This window comes from Podarcis melisellensis (assembly GCF_964234715.1).
Source record: "Podarcis melisellensis genome assembly, chromosome: 1".
Lineage (NCBI taxonomy): Eukaryota > Metazoa > Chordata > Lepidosauria > Squamata > Lacertidae > Podarcis > Podarcis melisellensis.
Window position 1 is genome coordinate 118,971,967 of NC_138528.1, and position 19,709 is coordinate 118,991,675.

The 19,709-nt window shown below is 42.7% G+C and overlaps 1 protein-coding gene and 1 long non-coding RNA gene across 5 annotated transcripts in view; one reads left to right on the plus strand and one right to left on the minus strand.

Annotated features, from left to right (window-relative positions):
- MFSD6 (major facilitator superfamily domain containing 6) overlaps window positions 1-19,709 on the plus strand; it is a 44,044-nt gene that overhangs the window by 3,993 nt on the left and 20,342 nt on the right. For 3 of the 4 annotated variants that reach the window (XM_081917915.1, XM_081917917.1, XM_081917918.1), the window contains exon 2: window positions 8,932-10,504. In XM_081917915.1, coding sequence (XP_081774041.1) covers window positions 8,988-10,504 — 1,517 coding nt within the window. In that variant the 5' untranslated portion in view covers window positions 8,932-8,987. Of the gene's footprint in view, window positions 1-1,294; window positions 1,409-8,931; window positions 10,505-19,709 lie in introns of those variants that run through there. The other variant, XM_081917916.1, reaches the window with a different exon arrangement.
- On the minus strand, window positions 2,612-7,527 carry LOC309363476. Its single transcript, XR_014165363.1, has 3 exons — window positions 7,421-7,527; window positions 4,661-4,766; window positions 2,612-2,927 (listed from the first exon to the last, which is right to left on the minus strand). It is a non-coding gene; the product is annotated as an uncharacterized lncRNA (long non-coding RNA).

Here is a 19,709-nt window from a genome sequence, read left to right on the forward strand (position 1 = left end):
CAGATACTTAATTGGCGTAAGATTTTATTTATGTTAAGTGATGAATTAATATGTTTAATTCCATAAGGTGAAGATTTAAGGATGTTAATGTTTAAGTTAAATTTCATAAGAATTGGGATTTGGAAAACCGTTAAAAGGACATGCAATGAAATTCAACCAAGGGGAAGAGAGGAAGTCACTTAACAAAGTTAATAAGTGTAATTTTCAATAAGGCTATGATTTATGTTTGTTTGTCTTGTGTGTTTGTTTGTTTATAATATTGTGAAAACTAATAAAATTTTTGAGAGGAAAAAAAAGCAACTGCTTCATGGGGGCAAGACCTACTGGGGATGAACTGCTGTGCTCATTAGGCATGACACTCCACCCATTCTGTGCAGATCATGTTCTTGCTAATTAACTCCAACTTGATCAGTGTGATTTGCTGCCGGCTGGTTTCTGACACGGGTTTAAATTGAACCTTTAAATGGTTTAAATGGATGCTTTTATTTCTGATCTACCTCTTTTGCACCCCTTTATAATGTGAGCCTTTCGCTGGGATTATGCTCTATGTTGTTGTTTAGGGTGGAAAATTTCCCTCAAGCTTTCTCTTCAACCCTTGGCAGTTTTGCATGCATAATTGTTCCATCCAGTCCTGCTAGAGGCAGCGCCATTGGCTGTGTTGTAACTTTTAGGTATTTCCTAACGTGCAGGGAAGAGCTTTTCTTATCTTGATTTAGCTTGAAGCATTTCCTTAGGATGAAAACTGGTGGTTAAGAAAATAACCTAGTCCCACCTGCGAGTTCCCAGAAGTTTCTCACTTTAATTTCACACCAATGCTGTAAAATGCTGTGCGAAGCCTAGGTGGGCTGCGAAAACAATCTAGCAGCAATATCGTAAAATATATCCAACCCGGTGTGACATATGTTGCATTTGTCACCAGGGTTATTTCCTATATTCCAGTTCCTGTCTCTGGTTAAAATATTATTTTGTGCCACTTATAAACCCCTGTTTTTTCCCCTTTTTGAATAAAACAGAGAACCTTTTTTTAAAGAGAGATGCTTTTCCGAAATCTAGTCAGTAAAGCTGCAACATTTATTCAGGCTGCAATCCTATACCCAGTTACCTGAGAGTAGGCATGTTAATTGGTGACTGATATTTAATTTTAATTTTAATTATTTTTTTAAAAAGTCATGACGTGAGCGCTGCTGATCATCTCATTTGTGGTTCATGTACTTGGAGGTCAAGCTCGCCTAAGGGGCTGTTGACTTCATACCTCCCTTCAACCTGACAAGTCACCTGTACCCACTGACCAGAGGCAAATGGGGGGATGAGATGGTAGGCTGTGAGGTAATAATAGATGTCACAGTACTGGCCGATGGGCAAATCACTAAATTTCAGACACTGGTGGCTTGAAGAAGTCAAAGCTAAGGTAGGCTTTCATGAATCAATTAACTTGTGGATTTGTGTGTGTTGCTAGAAAGACCCACATGATTGCGCTAATGAACAGCAGTGCTTTTATAACACAGACCGTTCGTAATGGCAGTTCAGATGGGAAATTAATTTTCTGGAAGCCTAAAAGCCGAGCGGCCCATAAACCTGTCTTTTAAACTCTTTTTTATTTGTTAGGAATTAAGCCCAGAGTGGAGGTCGGGTTCTTTAAGAATGATAATTTGTGCTGGTGTGATCGTGCTGACTTTCAGCGAGGCTACACTACCATTGTAAGCAGCAAGGTATAATTATTTCCATTGAGCGAGGCTTCAGTCTGAAGCAAGTATATTAGGAAGAAAACCCTACAGAGCTCGCAGGGACTTCCTTTTGAGTCAACAAGGTTGTGCTTCCAAGTCCCTTCAAGGATCATCTAAAACTAACATGTGAATATTAGGTTCTGCTGTTAAGTGTCGGTGGTGCTCAGTGCCAGATTTATGTATAAGCTAAACAAGCTATAGCTTAGGGGCACACTCTCTTGGGGGCCCCAAAAAAATTTAAAGGAAAAAAACCAGTGATGTACATTTCCGAAATATAAGATAAAGATAAACAAACCTACATACAGCAACAGTGTTTTGTGTTGTGTAGGCTCCTATGATGCAAGTAATGGGCCCCGCCTGCTAGCCTGCTCCCTAAAATATCACTGGTTTGCTCATTTCTATATATAGGGTGCCTACATTCTGCATGGACTGGTTGCATGGCAACATGAGCAAATGGCTTTAGATACCTATTACAGTAATACCTCCGCGAACGTCCACCTCGTCTAGCATCCATTCCGGCGAACGTCCGCGGCAAACCTGGAAGTACCAGAATGGGTTACTTCCGGGTTTGCCGCTTGTGCATGCGCAGAAGCACAAACAGCTCCGCACGCATGCGCAAATGCGGCCCTTTCCCCTGCGTTCTTTTTGGCTAGTGGCCGGGACTCCAAAACGGATCCCGGTTGCAAAACAAGGTACGACTGTAGGTCCATAAATTACCATATATTCAACACACACAAGAACAGCAACAATTTGTTGTTGACAAAGGACAGCTGGACGTATAAAGGGCCCCATTACCTTCAGTAGCTTAGGGCCTCATCAAACCTAAATCCGTCCCTGGTGGTGCTGGTCCCAATTTTTGCTCCTTCCATACGGATATTTACACATACTGCAACACGTGCTCCCTTTTATTAAGTAGATGTCAGTGCCCGGTTGACATTTAGTAATGCACACTGGTTTCATTTGCTTGGCGTAGTTCTTCCTTCACTGCTTACTCTTGCAGAAGACTCTGCGGGTGGCCAGGTGTGCTAGCTAAACAGCACCATTTCTGGGTTTTCCCCCCATAGTTGCTGTTCACCAGGCTTCCTCGGTTTCTGTCACCTCAGCAGCTCTGAAAGGTGCAAGGGACAGTTTCGCATGTTGGGGGAGGGGGGTAAGCTCTCTGTTGGAGCTCATCCGCATGCAACCAGTAAGCCCAAAAGGCACCTGGAAATCGATAAGTTCAAAAGGCAAATATTTGTTGACTGTGCATTTTAAGTTGCTGGGTTCAACCTGACCTAAACTTCAGGGCAATCGGGGTAGATAAGAGATATTGCTACTTTAGTATCTTGAGCCATGGGTAGGCAAACAGGCCTGGAGGCCAGATCCGGCCCAATTGCCTTCTAAATCTGGCCCTGGGAATCAGTGTGTTTTTACATGACTAGAATGTGTCCTTCTATTTAAAATGCATTTCTGGGTTATTTATGGGGCCTGCCTGTTGTTTTTACATGAGTAGAATGTGTGCTTTTTAAAAAAATGCATCTCTGGGTTATTTGTGGGGCATAGGAATTCATTCATCCCCCCCCAAAAAAAAATTAGTCTGGCCCCCCACAAGGTCTGAGGGACAGTGGACCGGCCCCCTGCTGAAAAAGATTCCTGACCCCTGATCTTGAGGATGAAGATCAGTGATGGTGGGCATTCCCGCCCCCCACCCATTGCCTGTGGTGAAAATGACTGCAAGGTTTGGTTTTACCTAGAATGTAAGAAAAAGCACCTTCTGGTGAAGTGCAATAAAATAAATAAATATATAATCAGAAACTTCAGTATCACCGTATTTGCTGTTAATAAGATTGTTCCAGCGATTAAACTTGCCTCATCCTTACAAATCCTGAATTTTCATTAGAAAACCCCACACAGTTATGCAAATGCATGCATTGCAAAGAAAAGTTTGCACAGCAGGTATTAAGACAACTTAGGCAACCTCACTCTGTATCTGATATTCACCTTAGGTTTAGGAAAGTTTTTTATGTTTGATGTTTTATCGTGTTTTTAATATTCTGTTGGGAGCCACCCAGAGGGGCTGGGGAAACCCAACCAGATGGGCGGGGTATAAATAAACTATTATTATTATTATTATTATGATTATTATGGAACTAGTGACTTAGGTTTAGCAGCAAGAGCTCATTCACAAATGTATAATGTATAATTGCTTTAAAATAAGACAGGGGGTTTCTACTCAAGTCTCGGGTTGCAAACGCTGCAGGTTGTGTGTTTTCGGGTTATGGACCGTGCCGAACCTGGAAGTACTGGAACGGGTTACTTATGGGTTTCAGTGCATGCGCAGAAGCGCTAAATCACGCTTTGCACATGTGCAGAAGTGCTGAATCGCGTTACACGTGTGTTCAGATGTGGCGCTGCGAGTTGTGAACGCTGCAGGTTGCGAATGTGCCTCCCACACGGATCACGTTTGCAACCTGAGGTATGACTGTATTCCTTTAATTTTTTTAGTCCCTTTACAGAAACTTCTGAGAAGTCATTTCTTCAGAGGTTTAGGGAGTTGTATTTCAGCGCATGTAGAAAACCACACTGTCATCGGTAACCAGGGTAGATGTTACAAAATAGAAACTGTATGGTTTCCTGGAAGAGTTGAGCAAAACTCTCAGTAGTTTTAGCTTTCTAAGAGAATCTATAGAAGGAATTTCATTTGGTCAATTGACCAGTCAAATATTGGCGTTTGACCAGTTAGTTAACTACTTAATATTTGATTGCAGTCAACTCTTCGCAAAAATTCTACAAAGCCAAGAATACCGTGGTGTAGCTTTTTTCAGCTTCCTTTAAAATGGTTGCTGTATTTTGCATTATTTCTGTTCTTTTTAAATTTCATTAAAACAAAACAAAAAACCATGCAATTATAGGCCAGGCTTCTGCAACCTGGCACACTGAAGTTTTTCTGTATTTACAACTCTAATCAGTCCAAACATGACATGGCTGTGCAAAAACAATTTAAAGAGAATTGTAGTTTCTGGAGAGCACCAGGTTGGGAAATGATAGATTGACCTGGTGTTCCTGTATAAAATAAAAATGTTCGGTAAATGGTTAGCATTTATAGAAATGCTGTGGAAAGTAAAAAGAATTCATCATAATATTTATTTTTATTTATTCGAAACATATTATTATGTAACACATAACATTAACTTATAACATATACGAAATAAGGAAACGAAGCAGAAAACATACAACTGAATTAAAATTAAACATACCCAAACAATACAAATTGGGGTTGTTACATTTACAGTCCCTGGGGAGAAGGATAATTATTGCTAATGGAGGGTAGTAGTATGCCCTTTCTAAAAATAAAAATAAAATGTTTTATTTGTAATATCAGGATATTGTCCTCAGAGTTTTATGGTATTCTCACTTGAAGCTGAAGAGTTATTAAGAATTCCAAATAGTGCCATATTTCCCTAGAGGCATTTAAACATTGTTGTCATAAAATAATTTTTTTTTGCCTAGTTGTTGAAAATGAATATTACATATTTTTCTACTCTACTATATCTTAATTTTTGAGTTAATTTGTCATCAGTAGCCATAGGCCAGATTTTACCGTCCTTATTTAGCTCTTTTAAATATGTCTTGCGATAAACATCCAGGCAGCTAACAAAAAAATAATAGAATCAATACTTTATCCAATCCGCCTTCATTTTGCCCATCCCATAATAATACTAGTGAAGAGATTGCCATCGGTTCTTGGTTTGTTATTAAACTAATTTATACAAACTCCATCTCCAGAAAGCTTGCCAGTTCGATGACATTCCCATATTATGATGTTATAAAAGCTAATTTTATTGTTTCAAATTACTATTAAGGAGTTGGCAGAAAAACCAAGGCCCTTGAAGACTTAAGCACTAATTCTTTTTTGTTGTTGTTGCTGTTCTAATAAAGTTAATGCTTTTTTTAAAAAAACAACAACACCTGACTCAGTATTTGAGCCATATTTGACTGATCTGTTGGCCTAATATTTATTGACCAATCTTGTGAAGAACTGAGGAAGGATCTAGTGTCTAAAACACGTAGATCTAATCTAAAAAGAAGCGGTATAGGCTTCATGGTTTTGCCACGGATTTTGGATAGTACAGCAAAATCTATTCGGATTTTGGATTTGGACTTCATAATAATGCGTCATTCATCTCATCAGGGTATCAAGTGCTGCATCATAATTGAAACTGATTTTAACCTGACCATGTTCATAAGGGGCTTTGGGATACTGTGGGCTCTGGCCCTGAAAACGTATTCTGAAATTTTGATTTTTATGGAGTTTGGGGGAGGCTGTAGCCCTATCTGGGCATTCCTTTCATGGGATTGTGGTTGTGAGGAGGGCAGAGTCAGGCTTTGAAGGAAATAAACCACCACCTGACTTTTAGAAGACATCTGAAGGCAGCCCTGTTTAGGGAGGTTTTTAATGTCAGATGTTTCGTCGTGTTCTTAAATATTGTGTTGGGAGCTGCCCAGGATGGCTGGGGAAACCCAGCCAGATGGGCGGGGTATAAATAAATTATTATTATTATTAATTGAGTCTGATGTAACAGGAAGTTTGTCCCTATGGGCACACTCCCTTTTTTTGCAATGGTTCCTCAGAAAATGAATGCGACAGCAACCAAAGAGTGGCATTTGAACCCAGACCTTGTTCAACTTTTCATCTACTAGACATAGCTTCACTCTTGGTACAGCGAAAGAAACCGCAGTGTGTTTATGTGTGATTCTGCCTCCGTTAACTCTTTTAATTGCCTCCCGACTCTCATCGCCGTCTGAACTGTAATCTTTTCGATATATTTGCACAAAGTACTTCCGGCTGTGAGGCTGTTCTACTAGGGCATTCTGAATAGTCGTCTCCCATTTTGATTTTTCTGATGTGCCCAAAAGTCCAAGAAGTACGGATCCAGTCATTTTGTATAGGAATGTGGAAAGGACTGAAAAAGCTCACGAAAGCTGCATGCTTATTGACCTGGGCTCTTTTGCACCCTTCTCCTGAGGTGAAAAGCCCTCCCAGGTTTCTAGGAACCAGGGTGAATTTGATTTAAATCACTAGTCATTAAGACTTAATTTAAATCTTTCTTTTTTTTTAACAGAAAGACCATTCCTGCTGGTATAATTTTAATATTTACAACCAGATGAAGGTTTCATTTCTGGAATAATAACTTTCCAGAGCAGTTTTTACATTTTTTATATCAAAAATTACTGATTTGGTTATACTATTAGAAATACAGTACATAGATAATTATTATGAGGTTTAATAAGTTAGCTGTTGATATTTGGACAACTTTTCCTCTGTGCTTTATTGGAAGGAGAAAAATAATCATTTCCTTAATAACAATTTAAACAATTTATCTAACTAAAACAAAAACATTACAGCATATGTATCCATGTTTGCTAACTGGTGTGGTTTAACCCTTTAAAAAATTTTAAAAATTTAGAGTGAGTTTCAGCACACAGGAAAAACTTAAAACAAATCCTTATTTCCTGATGAATAGCCTTTGGACTATAATGTAACTTAAATAGAAAACTATCTTTAGAAAGATTTTTTCCCTTCAAAAGCATTTAATTTTAAAACTCTAATTTAAATTTTAAAAATTGATTTTTTTAAAAAATCCATTTAAATAAAAAAAATCCATTTTTTTTAAATCATTGATTTTTATCCACCCTGCTAGGAACTGTTCCCTCACTTTTTAGCACGATTCATTTCTTCCCTTTATAGTATGAATTCTGTGGCCTGTTCCCATTCCCACCCACCCCCTCAGGTACTGAACACCTGTGGGTTTTGTAGAAGCAGAGCCAACATTGTTAACTGTCACTAAAAATAAATAAATCAGGCCCCAACCTGAGACTCACTGATATTATTAATAAGCCTTGCTTCTGTGGTATCTTCCAGAACAGCCTTCAATGTGGCACAGAGGGTTGTACCCCCAAGAGGTAATGCCATCCCTCCAAAAGAATTAGAGCAAGCTTTCTTTGCAGTCGATCCATAAAATTCTTCCTGACTGATAAATAATCATACCTGAAAGATCATATCATCCCTTCACCGTTCTCTGCACAGTATGGCTTCCTGTGAATAACAACTTAACAGGAGGTCTATTCTACAAAATGTAGGAACAGGGCCTTTAGTGTGGTAGCACCTACCCTGTTGAGTATTATTATTATTAATTGAATTTATATAATAGATCGGTGCCATCTCTGTTGTCTTTTCGTCACCTACTGAAAACCTTTCTCTTTCAATAAGCCATCTAGGTTGAGACTGCCTCTGTATTGAAATTGTTTAAAAGAAATTTAAAATAATTTTTTTAATGGTGATTTTAATGTTTTATCCCTTGTTGGTTGCTGCGCTGGGCTCCTTTGGAAGGAAGGTGGGCAAACAGAAACAGAAACAGAAATTTAATAAGTACCGTATTTTTTGCTCTAAAAAGTAAGGGGAAATGTGTGTGCGTCTTATGGAGTGAATGCAGGCTGCGCAGCTATCCCAGAAGCCAGAACAGCAAGAGGGATCGCTGTGTGTTGTTCTGGCTTCTGAGATTCAGAATATATTTTTTCTTGTTTTCCTCCTCCAAAAACTAGGTGCGTCTTATGGTCTGGTGCGCTTACAGAGCGAAAAATATGGTAATTAATGATACATAAATAACCTTGGCATTAATTTCTCATCGAGACACTGCAGGTACTGTATCTATCTTTAATAATCCTTTGTCCTTCCCTTATTGGAGTACTGTCATTCGTATAATAAGAACTAGAGATTTTTTGACAATTTCATGCAGACGTTTATTAGTTCTGTATTTACAAATGTTGCAAGGGTCTTATGTTACTGTAGGAAGGATCAAAGTTCCTTTGTTATTGTTAATAAAAAAATGAGTTATTCATTGCTGCCGTATCTCTGTACGTAAGGGCTAATACGTTTGTGTTCAGTCCTAAAGTCCTGTTTAAGATCCTGAACTGTAGCCATAAATGATAAAAGACATATTTTATTCCATAGGAAATGAGTATATCATAATGGGGAGCCTATGGCCCCCTGGAAATTATTGGACTACATTTCCCAAAATCCATGACTTTTGGCCGTTCTGGCTGGGGCTGATGGGGGTTGTAGTCCAGCAACGTCTGGCCATTGCCATGTTCTCCATCCCTGGTCTATATTTTAGCCTGTATTCAAGCATGGTGTTTTAACCGTGGTGATTCTTGTGTGTTTCCACAGGCTACTTGAATTAAAGTTTGGAGATCTGGGCACGTAGCTCATGCTGACAGTAAGCCATGGCAGCCGACGACAAAGTAGCCATTTTAACCGATGACGAAGAGGAGCAAAAGAGGAAGTATGTGCTCGCTGACCCTTTCAACGGGATTTCGAAGGAGCCAGACCCCCAAACCCAAAGCGATACACCTTCGACAGAGACCACCACCACCATTCCGGACGAGGAGCTGGATTGGCTCGAAAAGCACTGTGTCAAAGTGAACAATGATCTCCTGATCTCCAAAGTCTTTTATTTTTTCTTTTATGCTGCTTACGGTTCGCTCTACCCGCTACTTCCCGTGTATTACAAGCAACTGGGCATGACGCCCAGCCAGAGTGGGCTGCTGGTGGGCATCAGGTACTTCATTGAGTTCTGCAGCGCTCCGTTCTGGGGCGTGGTAGCGGACCGCTTCAAAAAAGGGAAAGTCGTCCTCCTCTTCTCCCTCCTGTGTTGGGTGCTGTTCAATTTGGGAATCGGGTTCGTCAAACCGGCTACCTTAAGGTGTGTACCAAAGTTCCCGCCGCCAGTCTCTCCCACCAACGCCAGCCACCTCTCGACGACAACCACGCAAAACGTCTCCCTTCCTTCGGCGATTCCTACCGCCCGGGCTGCATCGCCGGAGGGCCGGAGGAAAAGAGACGTTTCTCCTTATAGTTTGGCGGCGGTGAGCTCAACTCCTCCTGAAACCACATTCCCTCTGACCACGCGGAACGCGTTGAGGGCCGAAGAGAGCGTGGTCACTCCCAGTACTCCGAAAGGCATCGTTACTGCCGGGTCGTTGGGGAATTTGACCCGTCCAACGGTGCCTCCCGCTGCCACCACCGGGGCTGCCACTCTCGTCTACGACCACCAGGAAGTGGAGGCCATCTTCCTGCTCATCCTGATGGTTGTTATCATAGGGGAGTTTTTCAGCGCCTCCTCGGTCACGATTGTGGACACGGTGACCCTGCAGTACCTTGGCAAGCACCGAGATCGCTACGGGCTGCAGCGCATGTGGGGCTCTCTGGGCTGGGGCCTGGCCATGCTCTCCGTAGGAATCGGCATCGACGCCACCCGCATCGATGTGCTCATCGAAGGGCAAGGCTGCAAAGCCCCGGAGTACAAGAACTACAGGATTGTTTTCATCGTCTTTGGCGTGCTGATGACGCTCTCCTTGATCGTGGCCACCCAGTTCCGGTTCCACTACAACCACTACAAACAAGAGGAGAACCAAAGCAAAGAAGGGGACGTCTCCCAGGCGGACAGGAACTCCTCCCACGACTCCTCCAACGAGACCCCGAGTGACACGAGCCAGTCGCCCTCCTTTAGTTTCTGGGACTTGATAAAGCTGCTCTGCAGTATCCAATATGGCTCCGTGCTCTTTGTGGCTTGGTTCATGGGCTTTGGGTACGGATTTGTCTTCACCTTCCTTTACTGGCACTTGGAGGACCTGAACGGCACCACCACTCTCTTCGGGGTCTGCTCCGTCCTGAGTCACGTATCCGAACTGACCGCGTATTTCTTCAGCCACAAGTTGATCGAGCTAATTGGACACATCAGGTAAGCAAACGGTATGGTGGAAGTTGACTAGCCGTAGTCAGTGTTGCGCCAAGCATAGATATACATGTTAGTTTCTGTTCTTATCACTGAGCAGCTGCTGGGAGTCACAGGACTCTGTTTACATTCCAGAGACCTTCAAGTCTCACGGGAAGGGAGACGGGATGTGACGTTAGTGGTTTCCTTTCTTCCTTTGTTCTGTTGCTCTCTGCTCTCACAGGGAGAGGATGTATATTTCTTTGCTCTCTGCGTAGCTAGAAAATAAAGCATAGCAATGTAGCTCATACTATCTCATCCTTCCGTGCTGCTTTGAAGCTCTGCTGGGACGACGTGCCTGAGGCCTTATCAAAGGATCAGGTCGTCAATTAATCGTCGGGAGGCAATTCGGAAGATGAGCCTTATCAGTTCGGTCGAACGGAGTTCTGACAATACAGTCGTAACTTGGAAGTCAAATGGAATCCGTTTGACTTCCAAAACATTTGGAAACCAAAGCGCGCTTCCGATTGGCTGCAGGAAGCTCCTGCAGCCAATCGGAAGCCCCGTTGGATATTTGGGTTCCAAAGAACGTTCGCAAACCGGAACCCTCGCTTCTGGGTTTGTGGCGTTTGGGAGCCAAAATGTTTGACTCGCAAGGCATTCAGGATCCAAGGTACGAATGTAATAGTGCAAGGAAACCTTGGCCCTCCATATGTTGCTGGATTAGAGCTCCTGTCAATCCTGATTCCTGGCCATGCTGCCTGGGGCTGCTGGGAGTTGAATCATTTGGAGAGCCAAAGATTTGCTGCCGCATCTGAAGGTGCAAAAGAATTGTGATGGCAAAACGGTGCAGTCCTAAGCATATCTACAAAGAACCAAGTTATATTAAAGTGAGTGGGACTTACTCCCAAGTAAGTGGGTTTAAGATTGCAGCCCAGGGGAGTGAAGCTGTATATACATTTAAAGCACCTCTGTCCCCCCCCCCCCTGGGAAGAATAATGAGTTTAAGTGTGTTGGGAATTGCAGCTCTTTTGGGGGAAACTACAGTTCCCAAAATTATTTGTGGGTGTGTACGCGCCTTAAAATGTACCGTGTCTACATAGCTTAAGGTGTGAATTGGGATAGTCCCTCGTTCAAATTTCATATGTGGCAAAACTGAACTAGGTGGTCTTAAGAAAGCCACTCTAAGCCTCATTCCTCTGATGTGCAATTTGAAGCATAATAATAACTTAGCTTAAAGAGCTCTTGTAAGGGTTATATTTGAATATACCTGTGAAATTCTTTGAATGGTTAAAAGAACTATGTAAATGTTCAGTATTATTATATCTGATCTATTAGATACGTCAGTGTTTGAGGAGCCATTTTCTGGATTTTCCCAGTATTTTCTGGATTTTTAAAAAAGAAAACCTTTTAACCTGTTGATGGTTTTATTTCTCCCGCATAACATGGTACCATCCACTGTTAGGATTACAGATTAATAAATTCATCTGCATGACAACTGTCAACCTGAAGCCAGTTCAAAAACTGCATGAGAAAGGCTTGTACTTTTGGTGACAGCCGTTATTTGGCATAAAACCAGACACTGTGGAGATGTTTTGAACAGGGTGGGGTAAATGATTCAGACTTTCAAATGCATCAACGTATAAAAGGTAAAGGACCTCTGGACGGTTAAGTCCAGTCAAAAGCGACTAGCAACTATAGGGTTTTGGCGCTCATCTTGCTTTCAGGCCAAGGGAGCCGGCATTTGTCCACAGACAGCTTTTCTGGGTCATGTGGCCAGCATGACAAAACCGCTTATTGTGCAATGTTACGGAAAGCAGAGCACATGGAAACCTTACCTTTTACATTAATGTATAGGGACGCGGGTGGCGCTGTGGGTTAAACCACAGAGCCTAGGACTTGCTGATCAGGAGGTCAGCGGTTCGAATCCCCATGGCGGGGTGAGCTCTCGTTGCTCGGTCCCTGCTCCTGCCAACCTAGCAGTTCGAAAGCACCTCAAAGTGCAAGTAGATAAATAGGTACCACTCCAGCGGGAAGGTAAAGTGTTTCCGTGCGCTGCTCTGGTTCGCCAGAAGTGGCTTAGTCATGCTGGCCACATGACTCGGAAGCTGTACGCCGGCTCCTTTGGCCAGGAAAGCGAAATGAGCTTCGCAACCCCAGAGTCGGCCACGACTGGACCTAATGGTCAGGGTTCCCTTTACCTTTTTATAGTAACCACACAAGAAATACATGCATGCAAACCAGCTGTTAAGTAAGGCTGTGAGTGGACCAGCTGGAATTGCCTGAGTTGTATCCCACTGAATCATATTTGGCGTGATTTCAGTGGGCCCCACCCTGAGTGCAATTCACTTGGATATAGCCACATGTACCTTAACAGTGCAAACCTGTGAGTACTGTACTCAGAAGTGAGCCCTTTTGCAATCGCCTAACAAAGCCTATTCAAAGGAAAGTGGGTATAGGATTATAGCCTCAGGCTTAGATTTTACTGGCGCAAACACATTGTTCTCCATAGCATGGATAATAACCGTCGGTGGGGTCAAATAGAGTTCCCAGTCCCTAACCTTGAAAGATGATCTTTCAAAAGCTGCCGCAGGGGAAATATTTGGCAGCTGGGACTTTACCCCGGACAGCACTGTAATGCAGGGTGACATCACATAGACTCCATATCTCTCTGCCATGCTGCCATAAATGAAATAAGAGTACCTTTCAAGGGAAAGTCCTGGCAAAACTAATGACCGAACTGTCATTTTTTGCAAGTTTTGCTAGAAAAAACACAAGTATGCCTTTAAAGCAATGCCACCATTAAGAAAACCCGGTTTGGGGAGGTTGCTTTAAAAGAACTTTGGTTTCTGATGTAGTAGAAATGTTTGGTCCACAAAGTTAATCTGCTCCTGTTCAAATTTCCAACATAACACTCCCTCCCCCCCCCCCACATCCCAGGAAATAGATTTATGACCTTTCATCTTTGAATTAGTTTATGCGTACCGTTTTGTTTTGCCAAATGAATGAGGAAGATTTTCTGCCTTAGGTAACAAAATATTCTGGGGCACAGAGGTAGGTCACTCGCTGCTTATTTATCTTATTTTTTTGGTAGCAACATAATATACAATAATCTTCCAGTCTGGGTAACTCTAGCAGCTGAGAAAGTGCATGGTTGGCGAATCGGAGGTACCATACTATGAGAAGCTTGCCCCGCTGCAAGAATTCAATTTTTTCTTCATTTAAATACAGTTTCACTTTAGAGTCGTTATAGAGATATGTGTACTGTGTATTTTTAATTTATATTATTTATTTATTGAGTTTATATAACGCCCTGTACCCAAAGGTCTCAGGGTGGTTCACAGAAAAGATCACAACATATATAATCAATAAAAACAACCCGATAGCAACCCTCCCCCCCCAGAAAAGAGCCACGTTTTAAAAGGGTATAGGATGTCAAACAGATCAACCAAAGGCCTGGTTAAAAAGGGACGCTTTTTCCTGGCACCTGAAGGTGTATAATGAAGGCACTAGGCAAACTTCCCTGGGGAGAGCATTCCACAGATGGGGAGCCACTGCAGAGAAGGCCTGTTCTCATGTTGCCACCCTCCGGACCTCTCGAGGAGGAGGCACACGAAGGAGGGCCTCAGAAGGTGATCTCAGGGTCCGGGTAGGTTCATATGGAAAGAGGTATTGTGGTCCTGAGCCGTTTAAAGCTTTATAGGGTTAACCTAGCACTTTGAATCGGGCCCGGAAACTAATTGGTAGCCAGTGTAGTCAGACCAAGATCAATCTAATATGCTCAAACCGTCTTGCTCCTGTGAGCAACCTTTTCAAAGTTTGCTGTTCATAGCAATGTTCATCAGGAGGCTACGCTGTTGGCAGTTAACCAAGCAAATAGCAAGATTGCACCAATCCACGTCATAGTTGAAATGGATTTCTGTAGCTCAGTGGTAGAGTTATGTGCTTGCATGGGGAAAAAAATCCCAGGTTCAATCCCTCCAAGTAGGGCTGCGAATATCCCCTTTTCTGAAACCCTTCAGAGTCGCTATCACTCAGCGCAGTGAACTAGATGTACCAATGGCCTTGACTTGATGAAAAACATCTTATGTTCCTACGTGGCGAGCTGCATTCTTTTTTCACTTAAGACTATCACATATTGGGCTTCCTGTTTCTGCTTTACCCGTTCATGATCTGAAAAGAGAAATGAATGAGGTAACAGATCTTGGTTATGGTTTGATGGCACACATGTTTGGGCCTTGCTAGTGCCTGGATAGCAAACCACCTGGGAACCATAGAATCTTAGAATTGTAGAGCTGGAAGGGATTTTGACCCTTGACCCCACCCCCTGCAAGCAGAAATATTTCGCCCAACATTGGCTTTGAACCCATGACTCTGAGATTAAGGTTGTCTCATGCCCTAAGCCAATAATATTTTATTATTTATACCCTGCCCATCTGGGCTGCTCCCAGCAGAATTTTAATAATAATGATAAAATAGTGATAAAACATCTAGCATGAAAAACTTCCCTAAAAAGGGATGGCTTCAGATGTCTTCTAAAAGTCAGATAGTTGTTTATTTCCTTGACATCTGATGGGAGGGCGTTCCACAGGGCGGGTGCCACTACCGAGAAGTCCCTCTGCCTGGTTGTCTTTAACCTCACTTCTTTCAGTGAGGGAACCGCCAGAAGACACTCGGAGCTGGACCTCAGTATCCAGGCTGAACGCTGGGGGTGGAGATGCTCCTTCAGGTATACTGGGCCAAGGCTGTTTAGGCTTTAGAGGTCAGCACCAACACTTTAAATTGTGCTTGGAGCCAATGTAGGTCTTTCAGGAACCGGTGTTATATGGTCTTGGCGGCCACACAGTCGCCAGTCTAGCTGCCACATTCTGGATTAGTTGTAGTTTCCGGGTCACCTTCAAAGGTAGCCCCACGTAGAGCGCATGGACAGAAAGCTGCTAAGGTTTCAAAGCATATTGAAGTTGCAAAAAAAGGATAGGGATTGCTTTCTTCTCATTCAGTTCCACATGTTCCACCATGGAAGGTGACAAACGTATGCTAGAAAACAAATACACATTGGAATGTTCTCATGATAACAATATTTCAAAATCTTTAGCTCTAATGCAGGCCTGGAGTCATTTCAGAAAATGGCTCAACATTGGGACAATGGTTATTGGAATGCGAAGCTAAGCGCAACATGTGGAAAAACAAAACCACATTTGTTTATTGCTGGCACGAAAAAATCATTTATTTGGAAATGGGATAGATACAGCATATGTCATTATGCCCTCTTAGAAATCATGTCACACTTGGTGTTTGCATATACTTAAGCTATCCTAATACAAAAGAAATGTAGAAGAACCAGAAAAGGTGGAACGGAAAAGTAACAGAAATACGAGTTGTGCAGGTATAATAATGCCCTTGACACACAAAGACCGCTCAATATATTTTGCCTGAAATCTAAAAAAAATAAGGATGCACACTTGTGTAAGACTTGACAGTATTGGTGGGGGTAGTATTATTTATGACATAGGAGAGAACCACGCGCCAAGAACGTAGCCATGCGATACGGCTAATGAATTGGGTCTGCAGGAAACTGAATGTGAATCTGTAGTTCAGCAGATTCACAAAGAGGCAAGGGACAACAATGAATAGCCACTTCTTTGGGAATACAGTGGTACCTCGGGTTAAGTACTTAATTCGTTCCGGAGGTTCGTACTTAACCTGAAACTGTTCTTAACCTGAAGCACCACTTTAGCTTAATGGGGCCTCCTGCTGCCACCGCGCTGCCGGAGCATGATTTCTGTTCTCCTCCTGAAGCAAAGTTCTAAACCTGAAGCACTATTTCTGGGTTAGCGGAGTCTATAACCTGAAGCCTATGTAACCCGAGGTACCACTGTACAGAGGGAATACAGAGGGCTTTTTTCCCCAGCTGGAACTCAGTTCTGGCACCTCTCAGGTGGGCACCATTGCCATTACAGTGGTACCTCGGGTTACATACGCTTCAGGTTACACACTCCGCTAACCCAGAAATAATGTTTCAGGTTAAGAACTTTGCTTCAGGATAAAAACAGAAATTGTGCTCCGGCGGCGTGGCGGCAGCAGGAGGCCCCATTAGCTAAAGTGGTGCTTCAGGTTAAGAACAGTTTCAGGTTAAGAACGGACCTCTGGAACGAATTAAGTACTTAACCTTGGTTCTCGAACTTAATCCGTTCCAGGAGTCTGTTTGATTCCTGAAACCGTTTGAAAACCAAGGCACGGCTTCCAGTTGGCTGCAGAAGCTTCCTGTACTTAAGCAGAAACCATGTCGGACGTTCGGCTTCTGAAAACCATTTGCAAACCGGAACACTTGCTTCTGGGTTTGCGGCGTTCGGGAGCCGATTTGTTTGACAACTAAGCCATTCGGGAACCAAGGTACTGCAAGAGAACAAGGGTGGCGTGAGTTCCGGCACTCCTTTTTCTAGAAAAATAGCACTGCATAGAGTAATATTTGACCGATTGCTTTTTTCTCTTTTGTGTGTGTAAATTATTTCTTCGGACGGACTTCCTTTGGAATTCTGCAGATAGAAAAGAGCTGAGTAAACAAGGGCATTATGGGATGCACATAAATCAGAAATGACCGGGGGGGGGGGGAGTGAATAATTCATCCTCCATTTCTCACAATAGTTGAACTACATATCACCAGAGAAAATGTTGTTCTTTTAAAAAAGAATTGAAAGCTCTCCTGCACACAGTGGGTCAATGTATACAAAAAGGCAGTCTTGGCAAGCATACATCTAAAAGTGACTTGACACATTATTATTATTATTATTATTATTATTATTATTATTATTATTATTATTTATATACCACCCTATACCCGAAGGTCACAGCCCGGTTATTCATAGGCATTATGATTATCAGTGGCTGCTGTCTGAGTATTCTAGAATATTCCAGTATTAACTTCAGAAGTCTTTTTTTAATGAAGAGACGTTTGCTACAAATGAATTGTTTGAAAATAATTAATTTCAGTTGATGAAACTGATTATGTATTGTATCCACCTTGTTTAGCCAGGAATTTTGCTAAGTGTTTTATCGTCTTCTTCGGAGGGCTTCGTTAGCAATGAGTACAAGCAAATAAAGAGTCCATTCTTGGGTAACTGGTTGGATATGCTTCCTAGTCTGTTGTTTACACTAGACACTTGAGATGCTATAAACTTAGAGACTACCAGAGCTGGATCGATCTCAGTTTGAGAAATGTGTAAATAGCATGTGAATGCCATAAACTGTGTCTCTAAAGAACTGGAAACAGTTTTAAAATATTTCATTCTGCCACCTCCCAAATACATTTTATGAAACGTTTTTAAACAAAACATTTTTTTTAAAACCCTGCATAACTAGTTATGCTTAATTGTACTTTTTCACTGGCTGATTTGTGTCCTCCCTCATACAGTCATACCTCGGGTTACGAACGCTGCGGGTTGCGAGTTTTCGGGTTGCGGACCGTGCCAAACCTGGAAGTACCAAAACGGGTTCTTTCCGGGTTTTGGCACATGTGCAGAAGCGCCGAATCGCATCATGCGCATGTGGAGACACGGCGCTTCAGGCTGTGAACACTGCAGGTTGTGAACGTGCCTTCCGCATGGATCACGTTCACAACCCGAGGTATGACTGTATAATACAATTCCTCCATGCCAACCAGCTGTCAGCACATAATGGCTAAAAGTTGTGTTTTTGAAATTTTTATTAAAGATTTTCACATTTGCAGCTGCTTTTCTTCTGTCTCAGGTGATCCAGGTATTCGCAAATCCCCTTTCAGTGACAGTACTTGCTTTCTAACTTCTTATTTATTATATATTTCACATTCACACCCCACCTTTCCTCAGAGGAGGTCAAGGTGGCAGTGTACATGCCTCTCCCCAATCCTCATTTTATCTTCACAACAACCTACCTGTGAGGTAGGTTAGGCTGGCAGACAGTGACTGGCCAAGGATCACGAAGTGAGCTTCATGGGGGCGTGAGAATTTGAACCCTGGTCTCCCAGGTCCCAGTCTTTCCCCTAGAACATTGTACCACACTGGGCTCTCAATACTTTTTGAAAGTTATAGTCTTCATGTTAGTTTGCGGAAGAAGAAGAAGAGTTTGGATTTTATATCCCGCCTTTCACTCCCTTTAAGGAGTCTCAAAGCGGCTAACAATCTCCTTTCCCTTCCTCCCCCACAACAAACACTCTGTGAGGTGAGTGAGGCTGAGACACTTCAGAGAAGTGTGACTAGCCCAAGGTCACCCAGCAGCTGCATGTGGAGGAGCAGGGACGCGAACCCGGTTCCCCAGATTACGAGACTACCGCTCTTAACCACTACACCACACTGGTAGGGAGGAACCTTTCAGGCCCCAAGGAACTCTTTAGAAACAAAAGGTGGCAAGTGTAGGAAAGGTACCTTCCTAGGTAACAATTCCTGACCATTTCATTCATGCTTCATCTTACTTTTTTTCAGTCCTTTGCAGACTGTACACTCCCCCCACTCCCCACTATAGAACTACACATCTCCCTTTGCATAATGGTTAAGTTGATTCCTCTGCAGAGACCTGGTTTCCCTTCCTCCAGTTCGGTACATGAAACACAGCAGCCTCTTTTTTTTGTAAGAGTCTTGGAGGTGGGGGCAGGAGACAGTACTAACATTGAAGCTTGCCTGCCCCCCCTTTTTTAAAAAAATCACTTGAGAGAGCGGTCATTCCTAACTTGAAAATGGCCGGGTCCATATTAATGCAAGGAAGCACAATGAACCAATATCTCAGAAAAGGAGCTATATGGGAAGAACTGTTATAGAGCAGTAGCTGGGTCTAAACCACTGAGCCTAGGACTTGCTGATCGGAAGGTCGGCGGTTTGAATCCCCATAACGGGGTGCGCTCCCGTTGCTCTGTCCCAGCTCCTGCCAACCTAGCAGGTCGAAAGCACACCAGTGCAAGTAGATAAATAGGTACCACTGCGGCGGGAAGCGTTTCCGTGCGCTGCTCTGGTTTCGCCAGAAGCGGCTCAGTCATGCTGGCCACATGACCCGGAAAAACTGTCTGCGGAGAAATGTTGGCTCCCTCGGCCAGTAAAGCAAGATGAGCGCCACAACCCCAGAGTCGTTCGTGACTGGACTTGACTGTCAGGGGTCCTTTACCTTTTTTACATTCATTTATTTAAACTTCTACCTTGTATAAAACTGCCAGAAAATTGCTCTAAGCCAGCCTAGTAACTGTTTGTTTGTTTGTTACTATGTGCAA